Raw genomic sequence first — 18,604 nt, 5'->3', positions numbered from 1 at the left:
GTTTTTATAAATACTTTTATATATATATATATATATATGACACATATATAACTTTTTTTTTTCCCTTTTTGCTAATGCAATTGGGGTTAAGTGACTTGCCTATGGTCACAAAGCTAGGAAGTGTTAAGTGTCTGAAGCCAGATTTGAACTCAGGTCCTCCTGAGTTGATGACAACTAGTGTGCCACCTCTCTCCCAAAGTCTCTGTATTAAGTATTCAAGCTTTTTTTTTTTTTTTTTTTTTTTTTTTTTTTTTTTTTTTTTTTTTTTCTTTAAATGTCTTATTGCTTTACACATTGAATTTGCTTCTGTATTAGTGTTTCCATATACCAAGAGAATGTGAGGTCCTTATGGAAAAGAATTATTATATCTTTTTGTATATGTGATAATTTATTGGATTGAACTGAATTGAAGCTATCTTATTTGTACATATTGATTTTTAGGGGAATTATTATGGTTTTTAGGGTAATTTCACTTTAGCCAAAGTCCTATTGTAGGTAAGTTATTTGGTTCATTTTCTTAAATTTGTTCTAAATGTTGTTATCAAGGTACTCCAAAATTTTACTATAATGTCATTATCATAGCACATATCATTAATGACTTATTTTGAATATCTCATTCTGATTTAAATAGTTTAATAACTCTTTAAAGAAATCCAAATTGAATCTGTATTATGTTCCTATGTAATGGGAAATCTTATGTTAACATGCTTTAATTTGTTTTTCATATGCAAAGATTAAAAAAATTTGTATTTGAAGTTCCATCTTTCAATTAAAAACCAGAATCGAGGTATGTTATCCCCACTTTTAGGCCCAACGTATGTAATCCAGACTGTTTTTGAGTTAACAGCATATTCAATCAGAACCAGCCTACACCTGCACAGCCAGGAGTATACAACAATATGAGCATCACCGTATCCATGGCAGGAGGAAACACAAATGTCCAGAATATGAACCCTATGATGGGCCAGATGCAGATGAGTTCACTGCAGATGCCGGGAATGAATACAGTGTGTTCTGAACAGGTTAGTACTACAATATAAATTCTGTTTCTACACACACACACACTTTCTCCCTCTTTCTTTCTTTCTCTGTCTCTCTCTCTCTCTCTAATATTTGCATTCTTATCTGTTTGTTCTCAGATATAATAGCATCCTACTTATGATTATTTTAAACTTTGTTTTTTGTTAATACTTCTTTTTAGTCACAACAGTAAATAGCTTCTGTAATTTTGCAGTCTCAATGTTGATATTATAGCCTATACTTATTTACATTTTTATGAATATTTGATTTTTTTCCCAGTTACATGTAAAACCATTATTAACAATGATTTAAAAAATTTTTTCTCACTCTTTCCTTCTCTCATCTCCCTAAGACAGTAAGCAGTTTCATATAGGTAAAACATGTATATTCATAAAAAAAGATTTCTAATGTTGTGGGGGGGAAACCAGATACCACTACCACCATCCTCCCCTCAAAACAAACCAAAAAACCCCATCAAGTATAAAGAAAGTGAAAAAATATTATATTTCAATCTGCATTCAGACACCATCAGTTCTCCAGAGATAGATAGCATTTTTCACCATGAGGCCTTTGGGATTGTTGGATCATTGTATTGCTAAGCACAGCTAAGTCATTCACACAATTTATCATTGTGTAATATTGGATTTACTATGTATAATGTTCTCCTTTTTCTATTCACTTTACTTTGCATCTGTTCATGTTAGGTAAGGCTTTTCTGAAAGCATCCTGTTCATCTTACAGCACAATAGTGCTTCATCACAATTATATACCAAAATTATTTAGCCATATCCCAATTGATGGGCATCCCCTCAATTTCAGGTTTTTTGACACCACAAAAAGAATTGCTTTAAGTAGCCCATGGGCCCTTTTTTTTTTTTTTCTTTGACTTTTTTGGTATATAGACCTTTTAGTGGTTATTGGTGGGTCAAATAGTATTTTAAATCTTCCTGGGACAGTTAGGTGACATAGAGCACTAAAGTCAGGAGGACCTGAGTTCAAATGTGATCTGAGACACTTAATACTTCCTGTGTGATCCTGAGCAAGTCTTTTAACCCCAATTGCCTCAGCCCCCCCCCCCAAAAAAAAAAAGTCTTCCTTAAATACAAAATGTATTCATTTTATATTTATTTTGTATCTGAAAAAGGGCAGCATGTTAAAATGGATAGAGGTGCAGCCTTGAATCATGAAAATCCGATTTTAAGTCCTGCCTCTCATGCATATTCTTGAGAAAAATTCTTAAATTCTCATTGTCCCAGATAATTGAGATTAAATACTTCTTCTACACTTAGAATCTGTATCAATGGAAGAAGTTCCCCGCCTGCGAGTAATGTAAAAGAACAGTGACAATGCATGTCTCCAGATTTTAATACTTAGGCAAGTTTCAAAAGTTTTAAAAGGCCTAATTTCAGTGTATTTGGAGTGCTTTCAAAGTACTTCTCAGGCAGGGATTCTTAACTTAGAGTCTGTGAATTTGAAACTTTCTATTTTGATAACTGTATTTCAACATAATTAGTTTTCTTTGTAATTCTATGGATTTAGTGGATTTTAACAGCATTATTCCAAACTTAGGCTTCACCAGACTTTCAGAGCAATTTAGACTTGTCTCCAAGAAGTGGAGTGAAAGAAAATATTGCAGAAATGTCAATTAGAGCTTTTTTGTATGATTTAGTTCCTCCAGTGGTCTACCATTTAAGATAAGGATCTCACCTTTTGACTATTTAGAGTTAAGTTAATCTTTATACACAGTATAAAAATTATGCAATTCTTACTACTTTCTTATTTTGTACCAATTGTCTTCATCATACTTAAGTATAAAGGGACCTCACAGAACTGAAGACAATTTTATAAATGAGTTATTTTGGTCCAAAAAAAAAAAATTAATCATTTAAAGTAAGGGTTCTTTGCTTTTTCACTTGTCTTGGACCCCTTTTCCTATCTGATGTAACCTATAGAATTCTTCTCAGAGTGAAATTGTTTTTGTTTGCTTGTTTTTTAAATAGAAGCAAATGCTGAATTTCAGTTAGAGGTTAGGAAAAATAAAGATGTCTTTTTTTCCCATCTTGTACATGTTCAAATCTGTGTATGGACTATATTCTCATGGACCCTGGGTTAAGGATCTTAGTCTAAGGGAAAGCTTTTGAAGGACATCCTTTGTCAGCCTGGCTGGTCTTTAGAAAAAAAGATATACATGGTTGTTTAGGACCACCTCCCCTGAGTCTCAGAACCTCTTAGAAATTTTCCATTCCTGGCACAGATTTGAAAACTCAATATCACTATCATACTTTAGAAAAGTTCTAGTATTAATACAATATCTTTCCCATCAGACTCTCTGCTTTTATTCTCTTCTGTCTTTAATCCATCCCCCTCACAGGCATTGATTTAATATATTTCTAAAATAAAAATGTGATTCACACTCCTCTACCCCAGCCTCAGAAATCTTCTGTGCCCAGTCGCCAATGAGATAAAATACAAAATCTTTATTTTGGCAGTTTTTTATAATCAGCACACTATCTAATTTCATGTTATTCCCCTTCACAAAGTCCATTCCAGTAAAACAGGCATGTTGATGTTCCATGAACCTGTCATTTAGTCTCTTACCTCTTCCTTGACTTAGGTGATCCTCCATGTCTAAAATACTCTCTCTTCTTATCCCCACTTCTAATTCCCAGTGTCCTTCAAAGCATGGCACAGTTACCATACAAGCTGCTACCTTCTACCCATATCATCTCAGTTCCTAATATTCTTTGTCTCTTAAATTTTCTTTTTATGACTTAGTAGATATTTTTTGTATTTACTTTGTTCAGATTGTATCCTCCTAGAATATATAGTTAGCACCTTGAAAACAGGGATTATAGGGTTTTGTTTTGGGTTGCCTCTATTTTATTTCTATTACCTTGCACATTGCCCTGGCATACACAAATAGGTGCTTAATAAATAATCTGTTGAATTGACTATACTAATGCTAATTAATATCTGTGGCTCAGATATTTTGAGTGGAAAAGTATGCTGTAATCTTTGACTTGGTTAACAAAGCTTGTGTCCATAGTCTAATAATGGTGATAATTTTCTCAAATTGCTATATTAGTAATTTCAAACAGATTTCCCAACTGATTACTCTGCTCATTAAAAACAACAACAACAAAAAGGCACTTCAATGTTTTCTAAATGCCTTTTAGATGAAATCACAACTTCAAGGTTTGGCATCTAAGACCTTCCACTCTCGTGTTTCAGTTGATTATTCTAACCAATCCTTTTCATTACTGTCCTGTACAATCCCTTTGTAAACTGGCTGCTGCATAATCGTTGGGCCTTCTAAGTTCTATGACTTTGATTATGTTATTCTCTATTTCCAGACTGAGTTTTCCCATCTCCTCTGAATTCTTGGTTCTTACTATATATACTAATCCTTTAACAATTAAACTTGTGCTGCTTTGTGACTTCTCTTCCATCTATTTAACTTTTCAGTTTTTAATGCCTTATTTCCACAATTAGATTGCGAGCTACTTGAGGTGAAGAATCATGGGATATTTTCTGATGACCCTCCTAATGTCTACCACAGTACCTGAGGAGTGGTCAGATACTTAATTGATTGAGAATAACAAAAGTAAGTGATCTCTGAAGTACCAGCCTTTCAAACTCATATACCTAGTCATATTACATATCACAGGAGTAAACATTTCTCTGAAAGTCCATAAAAGAGGGATGTCACCTAAAAGTTTGATAAGACCAGAGTTGGTATTGATAAGTTTTTCCCCACTTCACTGAATTGAATTTTGGAGGCTAAACCCAGGTTAAACCCTAAGCAAAATTTTTAAGATTACCACAATAATCTTAACTGACTTGAAAAACAATTGCTTTTCTTTCCTGAACTTTCTACCTCGCACTTTCTACTCTTTTTCATTTCTCTTTTCTCCCTTCTTTATTTCTGTTCTTCAAAAGAACATTTGTGAGAAAGGATGTGGTTCTAATCCATTAAATTAGCCTTAAAAGGTTTGGTGTGTAATTCTACAGTAATCTAATGGTCATTTAATAGATCCTGTTAGGGAATCTGTCATCCCTTTATAAAAATTTATCTAAATCCCTATATCTTGGACCTTTTTGACAGTCTGGTGAAATTTATGAATGTTTTTTAAATGCATAAAATAGTATAGTATTATAAATGTGACCAATTATTGAAATACAGTTATCAAAGTAGCAATTGCCTCTAGGATTTAATAAATTATACTTAGGCCTACCTAGCATTTGAGGCCTTCTGATGCAATCACACTTTCTAACTTTTTTTCTTCCATTATTTCCTTTCCTGAACTCAGTATCTCAATCTCACGGGACGTCTAGGTGTTTCCTGAATTTAACATTCCTTTTTTTTTTTTTTTTTTTTTTTTTTGTTTGTTTGTTTGTTTGTTTGTTTGTTTGTTTGATTTGGGGTTTTTTTTTTTTTTTTTTAAGCTTTTCAGAAAAGGCATTTATTCAAGTAATATTATAAGCACTGTAGTTTAAAAAATCTCCCTTTCCCCTCCCCCAACCTGAAGGGTACTCTCCCACAAATACACATAGAATCCATAGACTCTACTGGATATATGTCCATATGCCAGCATTTCTTCTTCTTCTTCTTCTTCTTCTTTTTTTTTTTTTTTTCTGTTCTTATTGATCCTCTTCAAATTATCTTTTATTTAAGTCTTATGTATAAGTTGCATCCAGATAAAATGTAAATTCCTTGCAAGCAGAGAGGGACTATTTCATTTTTATCTCATCTCTAGTGCTCTGGTATATATTTGAGGCTTCATAAATTTTCATAAATTGAACTGAATTTTTTTTTTTTTTTTTTTTTTTTTTTCTTTCTGAGGCTGGGGTTAAGTGAATTGCCCAGGGTCACACACAGCTAGGAAGTATTAAGTCTGAGATCAGATTTGAACTCAGGTGCTCCTGAATTCAGGGCTGGTGCTCTATCCACTGCACCACCTAGCTGCCCCAATTGAACTGAATTTCAATGATCCAGAATAATAATGAACAATTTATGATGAAGATCTTTGTCCATCTCCGGAGAAAGAACTCATGGAATCTGAATGCAGAATGAAGCATACCCTTTCTTTATCTTGGGTTTTTTTTTTAATCTGTATTTTCTTTTACAATATGACTAATGATATGTTTTGTATGACTGAACATTCATAACCTAATGTCAAAATGCTTGCCTTCTCAAAAGTGAGGGAAAGAATTTACAGCACAAAATTTTTTTTTTAAAATATTAAAAATTCTTTTTAATGTAATTGGCAGGAAAATAAAATTTTAAATTGAAAAAAATGATTTGAATGACTATTCATCCATCTCTTCCCTCTTCCTCCACTACAATTGTAGCAGTGACAGCAGTTGAAGCTTGAGACTCAGCCATATAAAGTTAACAACAATACAAGGGCTGTAATAAGTAATGGTCTCTCCAAGATCCCCTTATCACCACATGCTGAGAATAATCATGTAAATTTAGAAAACTAGGAATCATGTTTATTTTAGTAGTGTATACTAGCATTTATGTATGGCATTACTAAGTTCTTCCTTTCTTCAAAATATTGATCCTTGTGACGGATTATCCTTACCTTAAATGGTGCACTTGTAATTGTTTTTGAATTTGTTGTTAACAGATAAATGATCCAGCACTGAGACACACAGGCCTTTACTGCAATCAGCTTTCATCAGCTGACATTCTCAAAACAGAATCAGACGGCAGTGCCCAGGTCAGTAAGAAACTTTTAAACATAGATCCATCAGAAGTATTAATTGTGTGGGCTAGCTCAACATTTCTAAATTGGTCATTTTTGTAACCATGCATACTGTTAATGTTCATGTTTAGTAGAGGCACTTCCAGAAAATAGTGGTTTATTCACAAGATTGAACATCTTTTGTGCCTACTATGTTCAGGGCACTAGGTTAACACTGTGGAGAATACAAAGGGAAAGAGTCAACCCCTGTCCTCTGGGAGCTTGTAATCTAATTGGAGAGATAAAACACAAATTTATAAAAGATGAGAAGGCAATCTATTTTAAGTACCAAATGAATGGTAGGGAGTATTGAGAGGAAAAAGAATTCACTAAATTGCTGGGGCAGACAGCAGAACCTTCATGGAAGGGTTGCAAACTGAACTGGACCAAAGGATCCCATGAGAGTTAGCTGGACAGATGCAACAGGCTGAATGTGAAGGCAATAAAGCAGGTATGTATAAGGCATGTTCTGGGGGCAGTGAAACCATATGGCTAGAACATGGGGTGTGGGATACACAGGGGTCCTGGTTTGAGAAAGGGGTAAGGAGAAAGTTTACATATTACAGGTTAACATATTTAGACTTTTAAGTCCTGTGCGCACAAAAAACTGTTGAGTAAGGAAGTGAGAGCATATCATGAGCATTTTCATTTAGTGGTAGTGGTGAGCAGGATGTATTAAAATAATTATGGGGAGGTCAAGTCAAATGTGAGTCTGAATTCAGGTGGTAGGAGTGGGAATGGAAAATAATACTAGAGGAATAAATACAAAAGGAAGGAAAATGACAATTCTGTCATCATTTTAGAATATGCTGTGTTTGCAAGATAGAAAAGCAGAGGCAAAACTGACTTGTCTTTCCCCTCCCCAGCCTATCTTTTACAAAATAGTATTCCTAAAACACCGGTCTAACCTAAAACACAGCACTCTCCTGTTAAAAACAATTTTAATTGCTGTCCACTTCCTATAGGATAAAATACAAATTCGCTTACTTCGCATTTAAAGCTTTCTGGCTTCATTTTGTACTGCTTTTCTACGCTTTATGCCCAGAACTAATAAAGTATAGTCTGGGGACCATGAAAATCAAGAACATGTAAGAACATGTCTGGGGCTCTGCAAAGTCACAACCATTTCATAATAATATTAAAACATTTTAATCTCTAATTCAGTCAATATCAATAGATATAACCCACATAAAAGTTTTTAAAGGGTCCTCAGTGTTTTAAGAGTTAAAAGGGCTCTTGAGACCAAAAAGCTTGAGAAATACTGCTTTAACTAAATCAGATGACTTAATGTTCCTCAATTTTATCCCACTTTTTCACCTCTATTCATTTTTGCATAAATTGTCCCATTTTTAGAACAATAGAGTAACATTTCTCCATTCACTAACACCTCCTTCATTGATACCTTCCCCCAAATTCCAACTTTCTTGGCTCTTCCCTCTCATTCTGCTTGTCTTCTCCCATACATACCACATGAATATAACAGATCTAATAATTGTCTCTGTATGGATCCTATCCCTTTTAGATTATAAACTTCTTGACAAGAATTTAGGTAGTTTTTTCATCAAAGGAACTGTCAGAAAATTGCTTGCTAAGTATTTGCTGATTTAAAGCAGAGATGGAGTTGATCTGGGGAAAGAGTATAGATTTCTAAAGAATGGACACCACACAAACAGCTGGTAAGAACAATTGAGAGGTGTTTTTGTTTTTATTTTCAGATGTATTACAAGGGAATAAAGACTATAGGAAAAGGAAGCCAAGTTAGTCTTTGGGAAGTTGTACGGTACTTACTTGTTATAGTTCAATTGATCCATCCAGCAGTGAAAAAGATAAACAAAAGGAGCCTCATCCAAGTATAATTTTTTAATTTTTGAGATAGATTTTGGAACAAACTTCAGAAGGTAGTCTAGCGATTTATTAGTGGCAGTCAGGAAATTTGAGGAGAATGTGTTTGTTAGAGTTGGAAGCAAATTAGTTTTATTCAGTAAAGAAAATTTTCAAGTGCTTTACAAGGATAAATTGTTGATAAATGATTATGCAAACGATATTAACAAACCAGTACTTCCTTCATGTGATATAATGCTACATTGGTCTAACAATAAAGCCTCATGTTTTAAAAGCATAAAGTCACAAAGAGCTTGAGCACAGGTTCTTGGCTTAAGTAATTCCAGGAGTTTGTATGGGTGGGCTTAATGAGTAATATAAATATTATCCCCATTGTTTTAATTACTTTGGCTAAGTAATATTAGATGGATGACTAGTTTTATTCTCCAGATAAGAAAGTACTAGAACAATTTAACTAGAATTTTTTTTTTTTTTAAGCTGACCTGAATATTAGTAAAACTGACCTTTGCTATGCTGGGGATGATGGGAGGTTGGCATGAGAGGGAGAAGATGGTGGAATGGGGCAGGGGGAGAGGGATGCAATTCAAATGTATTTACCTTGAGAAAGTGTCAAATGTTAAAAATACCATTTCCCTGTATTCCCACTTTATGAGGACACAGACAAAACAGTTCTCTTAGTTAACCTTAGTATTGCTGGTCTTTTGATGTCTGACTTATGGTGGTTTCCCCTTGAAAGTGTGTCAGTGTGGACATTGCCTTTTGTCCATTCATTGACACAGTAGAATAACTTGGAGACATCTGGTAGATTTATAAGAGTACTTTTAATGTATTTGTCCAAATCAAAAAAGCATCTGATCCCCAGTCTGTGAAACTGGGCTTTCCCTATTTCATTAGTATTAGCACTGATGCTCATTTGCAGTAATGATGGCAACCCAGTAGACAGCTTGGCCATTCCAATTTTGGTTTTATTTTAAAGTGTGAACTTTCTAGAACCCTGAGCAAAATGAGTGCAGCAATTTTCTTTTTATAGGACAAGAAGACAGAAGAGTTCTTCTCTGTGGTGACTACAGACTAGAGGAATGCTCTAGTGAGTTCCCACTTCAAGTAGTACGCACTCATGAGCCGGGGGGGCCGAGCCTTCTGTCTCAACACAGCTTTTGTTTGTATTCCAGCAGGTGCAGCAGGTTCAGGTGTTCGCCGATGTCCAGTGTACAGTGAATCTGGTAGGCGGGGACCCTTACCTGAACCAACCTGGGCCCCTGGGATCTCAAAAACCCACATCAGGTCCACAGAACCCCCAGGCCCAGCAGAAGAGCCTCCTTCAGCAGCTACTGACTGAATAACCACTTTTAAAGGAATGTGAAATTTAAATAATAGACATACAGAGATATACAAATATATTATATATTTTTCTGAGATTTTTGATATCTCAATCTGCAGCCATTCTTCAGGTCGTAGTATTTGGAGCAAAAAAAAGGGGTTTGCTTTTTGCTGAGGGTCGGGGAGGTGTTTTTTGCTTTGTAAAGGCCTTGGATATTGAGAGAGCGACTCGGCAGGACAGTTGGACAATCGATTTCTTGAGCCAAATTAATTGTTCTTATTTTTATAATCAGTCATTGGCTTCTTATCTGAATGAAGGCTTTTGGAGGAGAATCAAGATGAAAAGTTCCAAGGGGAGAAACTCCATTTCACCTGGATTTGACTCTGACCCCATTATGGAGGAAGGGGTTGGCAGCCCTGTGCCCTTCAGCAAAAAAAAAAAAAAAAAAAAAAAAAAAACTATAAAAGGCTGTCCTCTTTCTGTAAAGCCTATCCCACCCCCAGGCAGCTTGTGTGTACAATCAGCTTCTTCTAGCAATTCTATGTCTGTTGGCTTCAAGAAAGTATTTTGCACCTCCTCCTCCCCATTCCGTGTTTTTTGTTTTTTTTTTTAAAGATGGTTTAAATCAAGATGCCTCCAGTGTTAGAGGCTGAAATATGTACATTTGCAAGGGATTTAAAAAAAAAAAAAAAGTACAGTTTGGGGGAAAATGCAATAATTTTTTTGGAAGGGTTGGGGAAGGACAAAGAGCAAGGTCTTTTGAGTTATTGTAGATACAATTTTCTGATTAAATGTGGAAAAAAAGGCAGTCTGTTCTTTCTGCTTTTATTGTATTAACAGCTAAGGTAGCTAAAGTTATTTAAAAATAAAAGTAAATTCTATGATCTAAGCAGCTTATTCTGCCCTTTAAATGTCCCTGTAAATATTTGATTTCTTATAGAAATTTATTTCCTTCTGTTTAGCTTTCTGCTTTTAATATCACACTTGATTTTTCTAAATTTTGTGTAAAATATAACTTGTTGATTGATTGAATTGCAATTCTGAAACATTTGGCTATTTCAATATTTTAATTACTGTGATGCCATTTATGGATTTACTTTTAAGAATTTATAACCAATAATGTCACTGCCAGAAAGTGCCGTTCCCTGCTTCAAGGGGAACCAATAGCTATGCTATATTGAAGAGTCCCATGGGACAAACTGACTTGTTCCAGAAAACTGTACTAAGAGCTATCTATTCTTGCTAGTAAATGTCAAAATTACATAGGCTTCTTGAATAAAGGGAAAAATTAGTTCTCAAAGAAATTCTCACTTTTCAGGTTTTAAGGTTAGGATTTGAATTAACCACCAATCCAGACATAATTGTTTCTATATCAGGCTGGGAAAAATCTACCTCCTGCTATAGGGCTAATTTTATTCCTTTGTACTATCCTTCCCCCATATAAGGGATCCATTGAACCCATTTCCTGCCTTTAGAAATTTCACTGTGAGAATAGGAAAGCTTGAGAATGGCCTTGTGAAAGAACCAGAGGTGGCATTATTAGCTTCCCTGGGCCAACAAATGATATTCTCCACCCTTACTACCTCTGCTTTCTGGGCAAAAGAATAATGTTTAAGAACAAAAAAACATAGATTCCATCATTAAAGAAGCCATTTTCTTAGCCCTTACCCTCCTGCCCACCTAATTTCCCCCAGTTAGAAATATCTTTACCTAATATAAAAAATTAGTTCAGAAAAATGTAATGAATGAAAAGATGAAAAGCTAAGTAGTAATCACAAAACAAAAACAAAATATTCAATTATAAATATGACCTCCATAAATTCTTCATAAACTTCATCCTTGATCCATTCATTCCCAGCCTGCATTACTCTAACCCTCCAACTTATTGCCCTGTTACCTACTAGGGTGGAGACAAGGGAGAATTTCTCTTTTGTCACATGTGGATGTACAATCAGACTTCAGGATGTTCAACTCTCACTTCAGCATTCCAAGTGAAGTTTCCTGGCTGACTGCTTTTGTGTAAGGAACTAGGAAAAATATAGAGAATACAGAAGATGCCAACATAAGACAGCACCTCTCCCATCCCAATCCAGCTGCACCTTAAAGTATGCATGTCACCTTAAAAGTTTTTATAGTTGCACTGTTTGTTTTATGTTTGTACAGTTTAAAATGATTGCTAAATTTGAGGAAAATAAAATTGCTTGCACCTATGGCACTTCTGTCATTCCACAGGAAAACACTTTTCAGCCACAGAATCGACCTGGGCAGTAATGTGGGTTGCCTACATAATAGATTAATGGAAGCAATGAAAACTATGGAAATATCCAAAGCCTATTCCAGTTAAATGAAAATTCAGATTTAATAGCAGAAATAATTCTGGAAATATCTATTGTTGTCTTCTTGAGGAGTCCTAGATGATTTATCCAAGACTATTTATTCATCATTTCCTTGTCAGCAGAGCCAGATTGTTTTCATCTTTAAACTGGGAGCTCATTGATTTTGACTTCCTGGATTAATTGAGGTATCACCATGAGGTTGTTTGGTACCTTGGGTGTTTTTAGACACAGATGATTGATTTTACTTGCGTCCTATTTAATCAATGTAGGTGTTGCTTTCTAAACTTTGAGGAAATTGTTGGGTTAGAAGTTCATTCACTATACTAATACTTTAAACAAAAGAGAAGTATAAGGCAATCTCAACCTTACACAAAAATGGTAACATTTAATATAATAAAGACAAGCATTTGTAGGAACCAAAAGAAGCCCTTATGGTTTCAAGAGTTTAACTATCCATGTGATTAGCAGGGTCTAGGTTTGAGGGATGGAGGGCAGAGATGGGAAAAGGTTAAGGGGAGTAATCTTTTGCTTTAAGGAGAAGATATCCTACAACTCGGTCTGAACCTTTTGAGAACTGTGTCCCTAGACCTACTCCAAGGCAACTGTTTAATAATGCACTCTCTAATGTAACAAAGAGAAAAAAACTATTGCAAGAAAAAGACATCTAATTAGTGATTTTATATTCTATGCGACATCCCTATTGAAGAGATCAGCTCAAAGTACATTTGATACAACTTTCATCCCTTTTTTTTTATTCAGAGAAGATAGCAAAGAAAAATTTCAGGGTCATTTCATGAGTCTGAAATCGCTTTTCCGAGGACACAGGAACTTAAATACAGGTTTCATGTGCATTACTAATAATTTCTTCAGATAATATACAAAGAATGCTATCCTTATACTGATAGTACCCGCAGTGGTGCTGAAGAACTTTTTTTTTTTTTAAGTGGGCCAACTTAATAGGAAACAATGTTCCCTTGCTCTCAGACACTCAGATCTATTATTCTACTTATATATAACACAATATAAGCCTAACCATTCTGTACAGTTCCTATCTCCTATTCTCCTGTAAATTCATCACTGGAGAAATTCCTTTTTTTGATATTGTGAGGAGAGCATTATTCCCACTTTATTTCTAGTCTAAGATCAACAAGCCAAAATGTCTCTTATAATCAATCTAGTACCAGAAAGGACACTGCCAACAGAGTAACAAGTTCTGGGTAATAAGATGCAGGGACTAACCAAATGAGTAAAAATGTGATACTGTAGATAAGTGTGCTGAGCCAGGGTCAGGAAGATTCCTCTAAGTTCAAATCCCAGCTTCAGACACGCTCTCCAGTATTATATGCACTTTTTTTCTCCTGCCCTGACACCAACTGGCCAAACAAGTAAATTTACTCTTTATTCTTCACTGCCACTTTTAGACCCTTCCTCTAGCATTATCATTTGGCAATTTTTCCTTCCTGCAGACTGACTCTATCCAGGTATATTAAGATTTCATTGACTGATATATGCCATTTCTTTAAAAACTCATTGCTTTTAAAAACTCTGTCTTCTCCATCTCAAACCCTTCCCTTATATTCAAGATCTTCAATATATATTGATGTTCCCTCAAACATCCTGACATACTAGTTCCTCATCTCCCATGACCTGTATCTTCAATCATAGCTGTACACATGGGCATCTCAAACTTAACATATCCCCTTTCCTCAACTTTCCTATTGAGAGCAGCACCATATCTATGTTAAGCAAATTCATATCAGTGTATCCTCAACACCCCTCACCCCATCTATCTCCAATCTGTTGCTAAGTCTTGTTTCTACCGTTGCAACATTTCAAAGGTCCATCTCCTTTCCACTTATACAGACACCATTTTGGTGAATGCTTTCATCATTTCATGCCTAAACTATTAAAACAACTTGCTGGTTAGTCTCTTGGCTTTTAAGTCTCTCCCCATCCTATAGCAACTTCTATTGGGCTGTCAAAATGATCTTACTTTTAAAAGCTTAAGTTTGACAATGTTGCTCTTCTCTATTCAATAAACTCCAGTCAATAGAATTTTGCTTAACTTTTAAAGTTTTTCACTACAACCTGGTCCCTTCCTAACTTTCCTAGTCTTCTTTACACTTTCTTTCCCTCCAAGTAGTCTAAAAGCTAACAGTATTAGTCTTGCTGTTTCAATCTTCCCTTCTGTCTCCTAGCTTTCCTTCAAGATTTAGCCCAAATTTCACTTTGTGTGTCCTTTCCTACTTACCTCCCATCTCCTCCCTCCTAGTGGTAATCTCCTCCTCCACCCCTCCATTATTGCCCTCGCTCTGAGAATACCTTGTGTGTAAAAGTAATGTTTTATACTATTTATACTATACATTTATTAGACCTTGTATGTAAACTTATTGTTTTGCATACTATCTTCTCTAGTTAGAACTGCTTGACCACGATTTAATTCCCTCATTGCTTAGAATAGCACTTGGCATGCAGCAATGGAATGAATAAGCATTGCTTGTCAATGGATTGAGAGAAACAGGCTTACCCTAGATCTTCCCAATGTAGAAATTCCATTGACCACAACCTAGTCTTTAACCACTTGCTAACTTCCAGTCACTCTGCTTTTCCATCCCTGCTCTGGCCTCCCTTTCCTTTCTAGTTATCCTGATCCTGTTACAAGTTCAATTTTATCCTGGCTTCCACCTTTTGTGCTGAAAGAACAGATTGTCAGACATGGACAATGTGATCATTTTACAAAAGAAGGTACTCCAAGTGCTGGGGATGAGAGGGTGTTTTTAGAAAGCATCAACAAAATATTTATCTACAATATACACAGTAACATCTGAAAATAAACAACTCAAGAACGTAACTGTGAATTTATATTTGGGAGTCCTCTATTGAGAGAGTAAGTACATGCAATTTCTGTCAACAGAACCAAATCAAATGAAAATGCAAATGAAAGCACTATCTTAGGAGAGAGTGAAAAACATGATATCTGCCATCAGAGGAACACAGTTTGAATTTGGGCTATTACTGTGTAACTGGACAAGTCACCTTAAATTCTCAGACTCTCAGTAAAATGTCGGAGTTGGATTAGATTAGGATTTCTTCAATTCACAGACTTTTAAATAAGTGATTACTTATATTTGAATATACTTGGTTTCATTTGTAATCTTGTATGTTTTTATGCATTTAAAAACAATCTGAGAAAGGTTCTGCAAGCTTCAGACTTTTCCATAGTCAGGGAAAAGGGAGTAAGATCTCTTGAACTAGTTGAGTTCTAAGTTATCTTTTAACTCTAAATCCTATGATCTGACTTGAAATATTAAAAGTACTACATGAATCAAAGTTATCGTCATATTATAATATAATCAGCTATAGTTTGAAAAATAAAACTAGAGACAGTTCTTTCTTTTCCTAGGATAACAATTACTCATATCAAACTCTAAAAATGTGTTGAAAGGCTACCCAGCCAGAGAGTTAGCTCTGAGTCAATAAGCATCTGATCAAGTCACAAAGTGACTAGCAGAAGCCTGGTGTTACTCATCTTTCCTACCTTTGAAGAAAGAGGAATTGTTTATTAATTGAAACTTACTAGAAAATCAATTTGCTTGCAAGTACCCCTAAAGAAACTGCCAGTACAAAGGGCAAATGTGGGAATCTATCATTGAGCTGTTGGTGCAGTTTTTGCAGAGATGCCAAGAGATGGTTATCATGCACTTTCTAGGTCCCATTTGTCCAAAACGGCTCTGACACACAGGATTACTTCAATAACTTGAATTTCCTTAAATATGTATTAACTTCTCCTTTGACGTAAGGCCGAAGAGCTATACAGGTAGCAATGTTCTCTGGCTGCTCCAGCCACAGTATATAGTCAACGTTGTTCTGTTTTAGGGTCTCAGCCAGTGTCATCAAAGCAACCTCATCTGGAGCCTGTAGTAAAGTAGAAAAGAGAAGAAACAGAAGACTATGAAACTAAGTCAAAAGGTTCATTCAGGGAGGGCTAAAGGGCTATCAGACACTGTCCCTATTTTCTAAAATCAAAGAACCAAGTTCTTTGATACCAAAGAAGAAAGCCTGGGAAGACCCTAGATTCTAATTCCGGCTTTGCTACTGATGTGCAAGCTGTTCCTATTTGAGGTTTTATTTCCTTTTCTATAAGAAAGTCACAAGAAGCAGCTAGGTGGTGCAGTGGAAAGACCACCAGTCCTGAAGTCAGGAGAACCTCAGTTCAGATCTTACTTCCTAGCAGTGTGACCCTAGACAAGTCACTTAACCCCAATTGCCTGGGGTGGGGGGAGGCATGAGAAAAATGAGCTTACTTCCCAGAAGGGTGTCTACAATTGCTGAAATTACTGTTACATATGTTGACAAGTTCCATATCATCCATAATCCCAGATCCCAAATCCACCTATTTAGAAGGACATTTAAAGAAATATATTGTCTACCCTTAATTTACAACCTTCAACAAAGAAAAATTTAACTGGGGTCTCTTCCCAAAACTTAGAGAATCACTCCCCCCAGGATTTTTTCCATATTGGGACATAAGGGAAGACAGACATGGGAAGAAAAATAGAAATTTAAGGAAAGATTAGTTATAAGCATAATAAACTATCGTCAGAGATTGTTGTATGATGGGGGGAATAAAGACCAGGAGAGGGACTGGAGAGATGAGGGCTAGCTTTGTAAAACTTAATCCGTCTCTCCAGAACTCCAGTCCTAGACTGTACTGTCTATACTGAGATGTTCTATAAGCTGAAATTCAAGGATCCCAAACAGGACTGATATTTACTTCTGAACCGAAGACCATCCTTCCTCGTAAATTAAGGGCCTTCAACCTTTTCCCAATTGCCTAGGTGTCAAAAGTTAGGAGCCGTCCTGCCTTCCGCATTACCTGGACTCGAATCTCAGTCCCCCCCCTCCCAAGTTCATCCTTTTATCTCCACTCACTCCGGTCCCAGACAGTCCTTCAGGCGCTAGTGCTCTACCCCTTTCAACAATCACCAAAGTGTTTCAGTCCTGCACTTGAATGCTCCACTCCAGAACCAAGATCGTTCCCCACCCCAGGAGCCTCCCGTCAAACAAGCCACGCCCACCGCCCAGCAAGGCTCAGGCGCCCGGGCAGAGACGCCACGGCCGCCGTCCGAGCCCACACCCGAAGATAAACCGGAAAACCAAGCAGGCCAGGCAGCCCCTGTAGTCTCCTTCAAACTCCAGGCCTGACAGACCACAGCCCAGGCCGCCTTTCCTTCCCAGAATAGCTCAGAGAACAGTGGATCCAGTCCCCGCCCTCTCTAAAAAACGCCTCAAAAAGAAAGCTGCGGTGTTCTGCCCCTTCCGCTTCCGGCCCTACAGCAACCTTTTCTCCCACCCTACAGAAGGGTTTCCGCACCTCGAGCACCACTTTGCGCATGCTCCCCAGATCCTGGAGATAAGCGGCCGTTTTTGGGTGGTCGCGGTGGGCGTGAAGGGCTGCGACGGCCGCATGACATCCCTGCGCCACCAGCGCACCTAACGGCCACGAAAATGGAGCCCGCGCCAAGTCCCCTCGCAGAACCAAATACTGCACCAGTGGCTGAACTGCCTCAACGGGAGCTGCCATCTTCCCAGCCGGCGGAAAAGAGTCGTCAAATCCCCAAGGCATGCCGGGAGGAACGGGGAGGAGCCGATGTCCAGGGTACCGCCATGTTGTTGTACGGTCTGTACGCTAGGCATGTCGGGACGGATGAGCCCGTTTTAAAGGCGTTGTCGGCGGGAACCTAAGTTCATTCGGTTCTGAAAGCCGCAGAAGTTGAGGTCTTGTTAGTCCTGCTATCTCGGCTAGAGAAGCGACGTAGGAGAGAGGAAAAGACCGGCGCGCGCAAGTCACCCAGAACTAGCTTCAAAGCCTGCTTCTTACGAATTCCTTTCCGAATTTCTGCTTACCTTCCTTTTTAAGACGGGACTGACACTACCTGTCACTGTAGCCTACGCCACTTGAAGGTTTGCAGACTTTTCCCCTCCTTATCTCTTTCGATCCTCACAGTAACCTAAAGCCCGATTACCCAGTTTCATCCCTGGGGAACCGAGGCTCAGAGAGGTGACGTCATTTGCCCGGGGTCATGAAGCCCATACGTTACCCGCTGGGGGTTTGGGTGCCAGATCCTTCAGGAAGCCCAGCCGCGGCCGCCAGGAGGGTGGGCCCCAGACTCCGGCGCTCCCTCCCCCGTCCTCCCGGTGCCTCTCGGGTTGGGATGAGCATCCAGTGCGGAGAGAATGTTTATAAAGTGCTCTTTAAAAGCCAGTAGCATGACTTATTTTATTTGAGGGGGGTAACTGTTCATACCTAAAGGAAGGGTGTTGTTTTATGTTCC

The 18,604-nt window shown here is 37.2% G+C and overlaps 3 protein-coding genes across 15 annotated transcripts in view; 2 read left to right on the top strand and 1 right to left on the bottom strand.

Moving 5' to 3' along the window:
• NCOA1 (nuclear receptor coactivator 1) overlaps nucleotides 1-12,143 on the top strand; it is a 186,924-nt gene extending 174,781 nt beyond the window's left edge. For 6 of the 12 annotated variants that reach the window (XM_074288361.1, XM_074288358.1, XM_074288363.1 and 3 more), the window contains 3 exons: nucleotides 848-1,022; nucleotides 6,654-6,746; nucleotides 9,785-12,143. In XM_074288361.1, coding sequence (XP_074144462.1) covers nucleotides 848-1,022; nucleotides 6,654-6,746; nucleotides 9,785-9,955 — 439 coding nt within the window. In that variant the 3' untranslated portion in view covers nucleotides 9,956-12,143. Of the gene's footprint in view, nucleotides 1-847; nucleotides 1,023-6,653; nucleotides 6,747-9,642; nucleotides 9,700-9,784 lie in introns of all 12 variants that reach the window. The other 6 variants (XM_074288366.1, XM_074288364.1, XM_074288367.1 and 3 more) reach the window with 3 other exon arrangements.
• Nucleotides 12,144-15,119: 2,976 nt separating this feature from the next.
• Nucleotides 15,120-17,938, bottom strand: PTRHD1 (peptidyl-tRNA hydrolase domain containing 1). Its single transcript, XM_074288373.1, is given in 3 exon segments — nucleotides 15,120-16,184; nucleotides 17,644-17,901; nucleotides 17,903-17,938. Coding segments are annotated over 3 exon segments (465 nt in total). The 3' UTR covers nucleotides 15,120-16,013.
• CENPO (centromere protein O) overlaps nucleotides 17,659-18,604 on the top strand; it is a 33,868-nt gene continuing 32,922 nt past the window's right edge. The window contains exon 1 of one of the 2 annotated variants that reach the window (XM_074288372.1): nucleotides 17,659-18,233. The gene's annotated coding sequence lies outside the window, so the exon portion shown is untranslated. The remainder of the gene's footprint in view (nucleotides 18,234-18,604) is intronic. The other variant, XM_074288371.1, reaches the window with a different exon arrangement.

The sequence above is a fragment of the Sminthopsis crassicaudata genome, chromosome 2 (assembly GCF_048593235.1).
Source record: "Sminthopsis crassicaudata isolate SCR6 chromosome 2, ASM4859323v1, whole genome shotgun sequence".
In the NCBI taxonomy this organism is placed as follows: domain Eukaryota; kingdom Metazoa; phylum Chordata; class Mammalia; order Dasyuromorphia; family Dasyuridae; genus Sminthopsis; species Sminthopsis crassicaudata.
The sequence above is the reverse complement of the archived record's forward strand: the minus strand, read 5'-3'. Positions and strand labels throughout refer to the sequence as shown.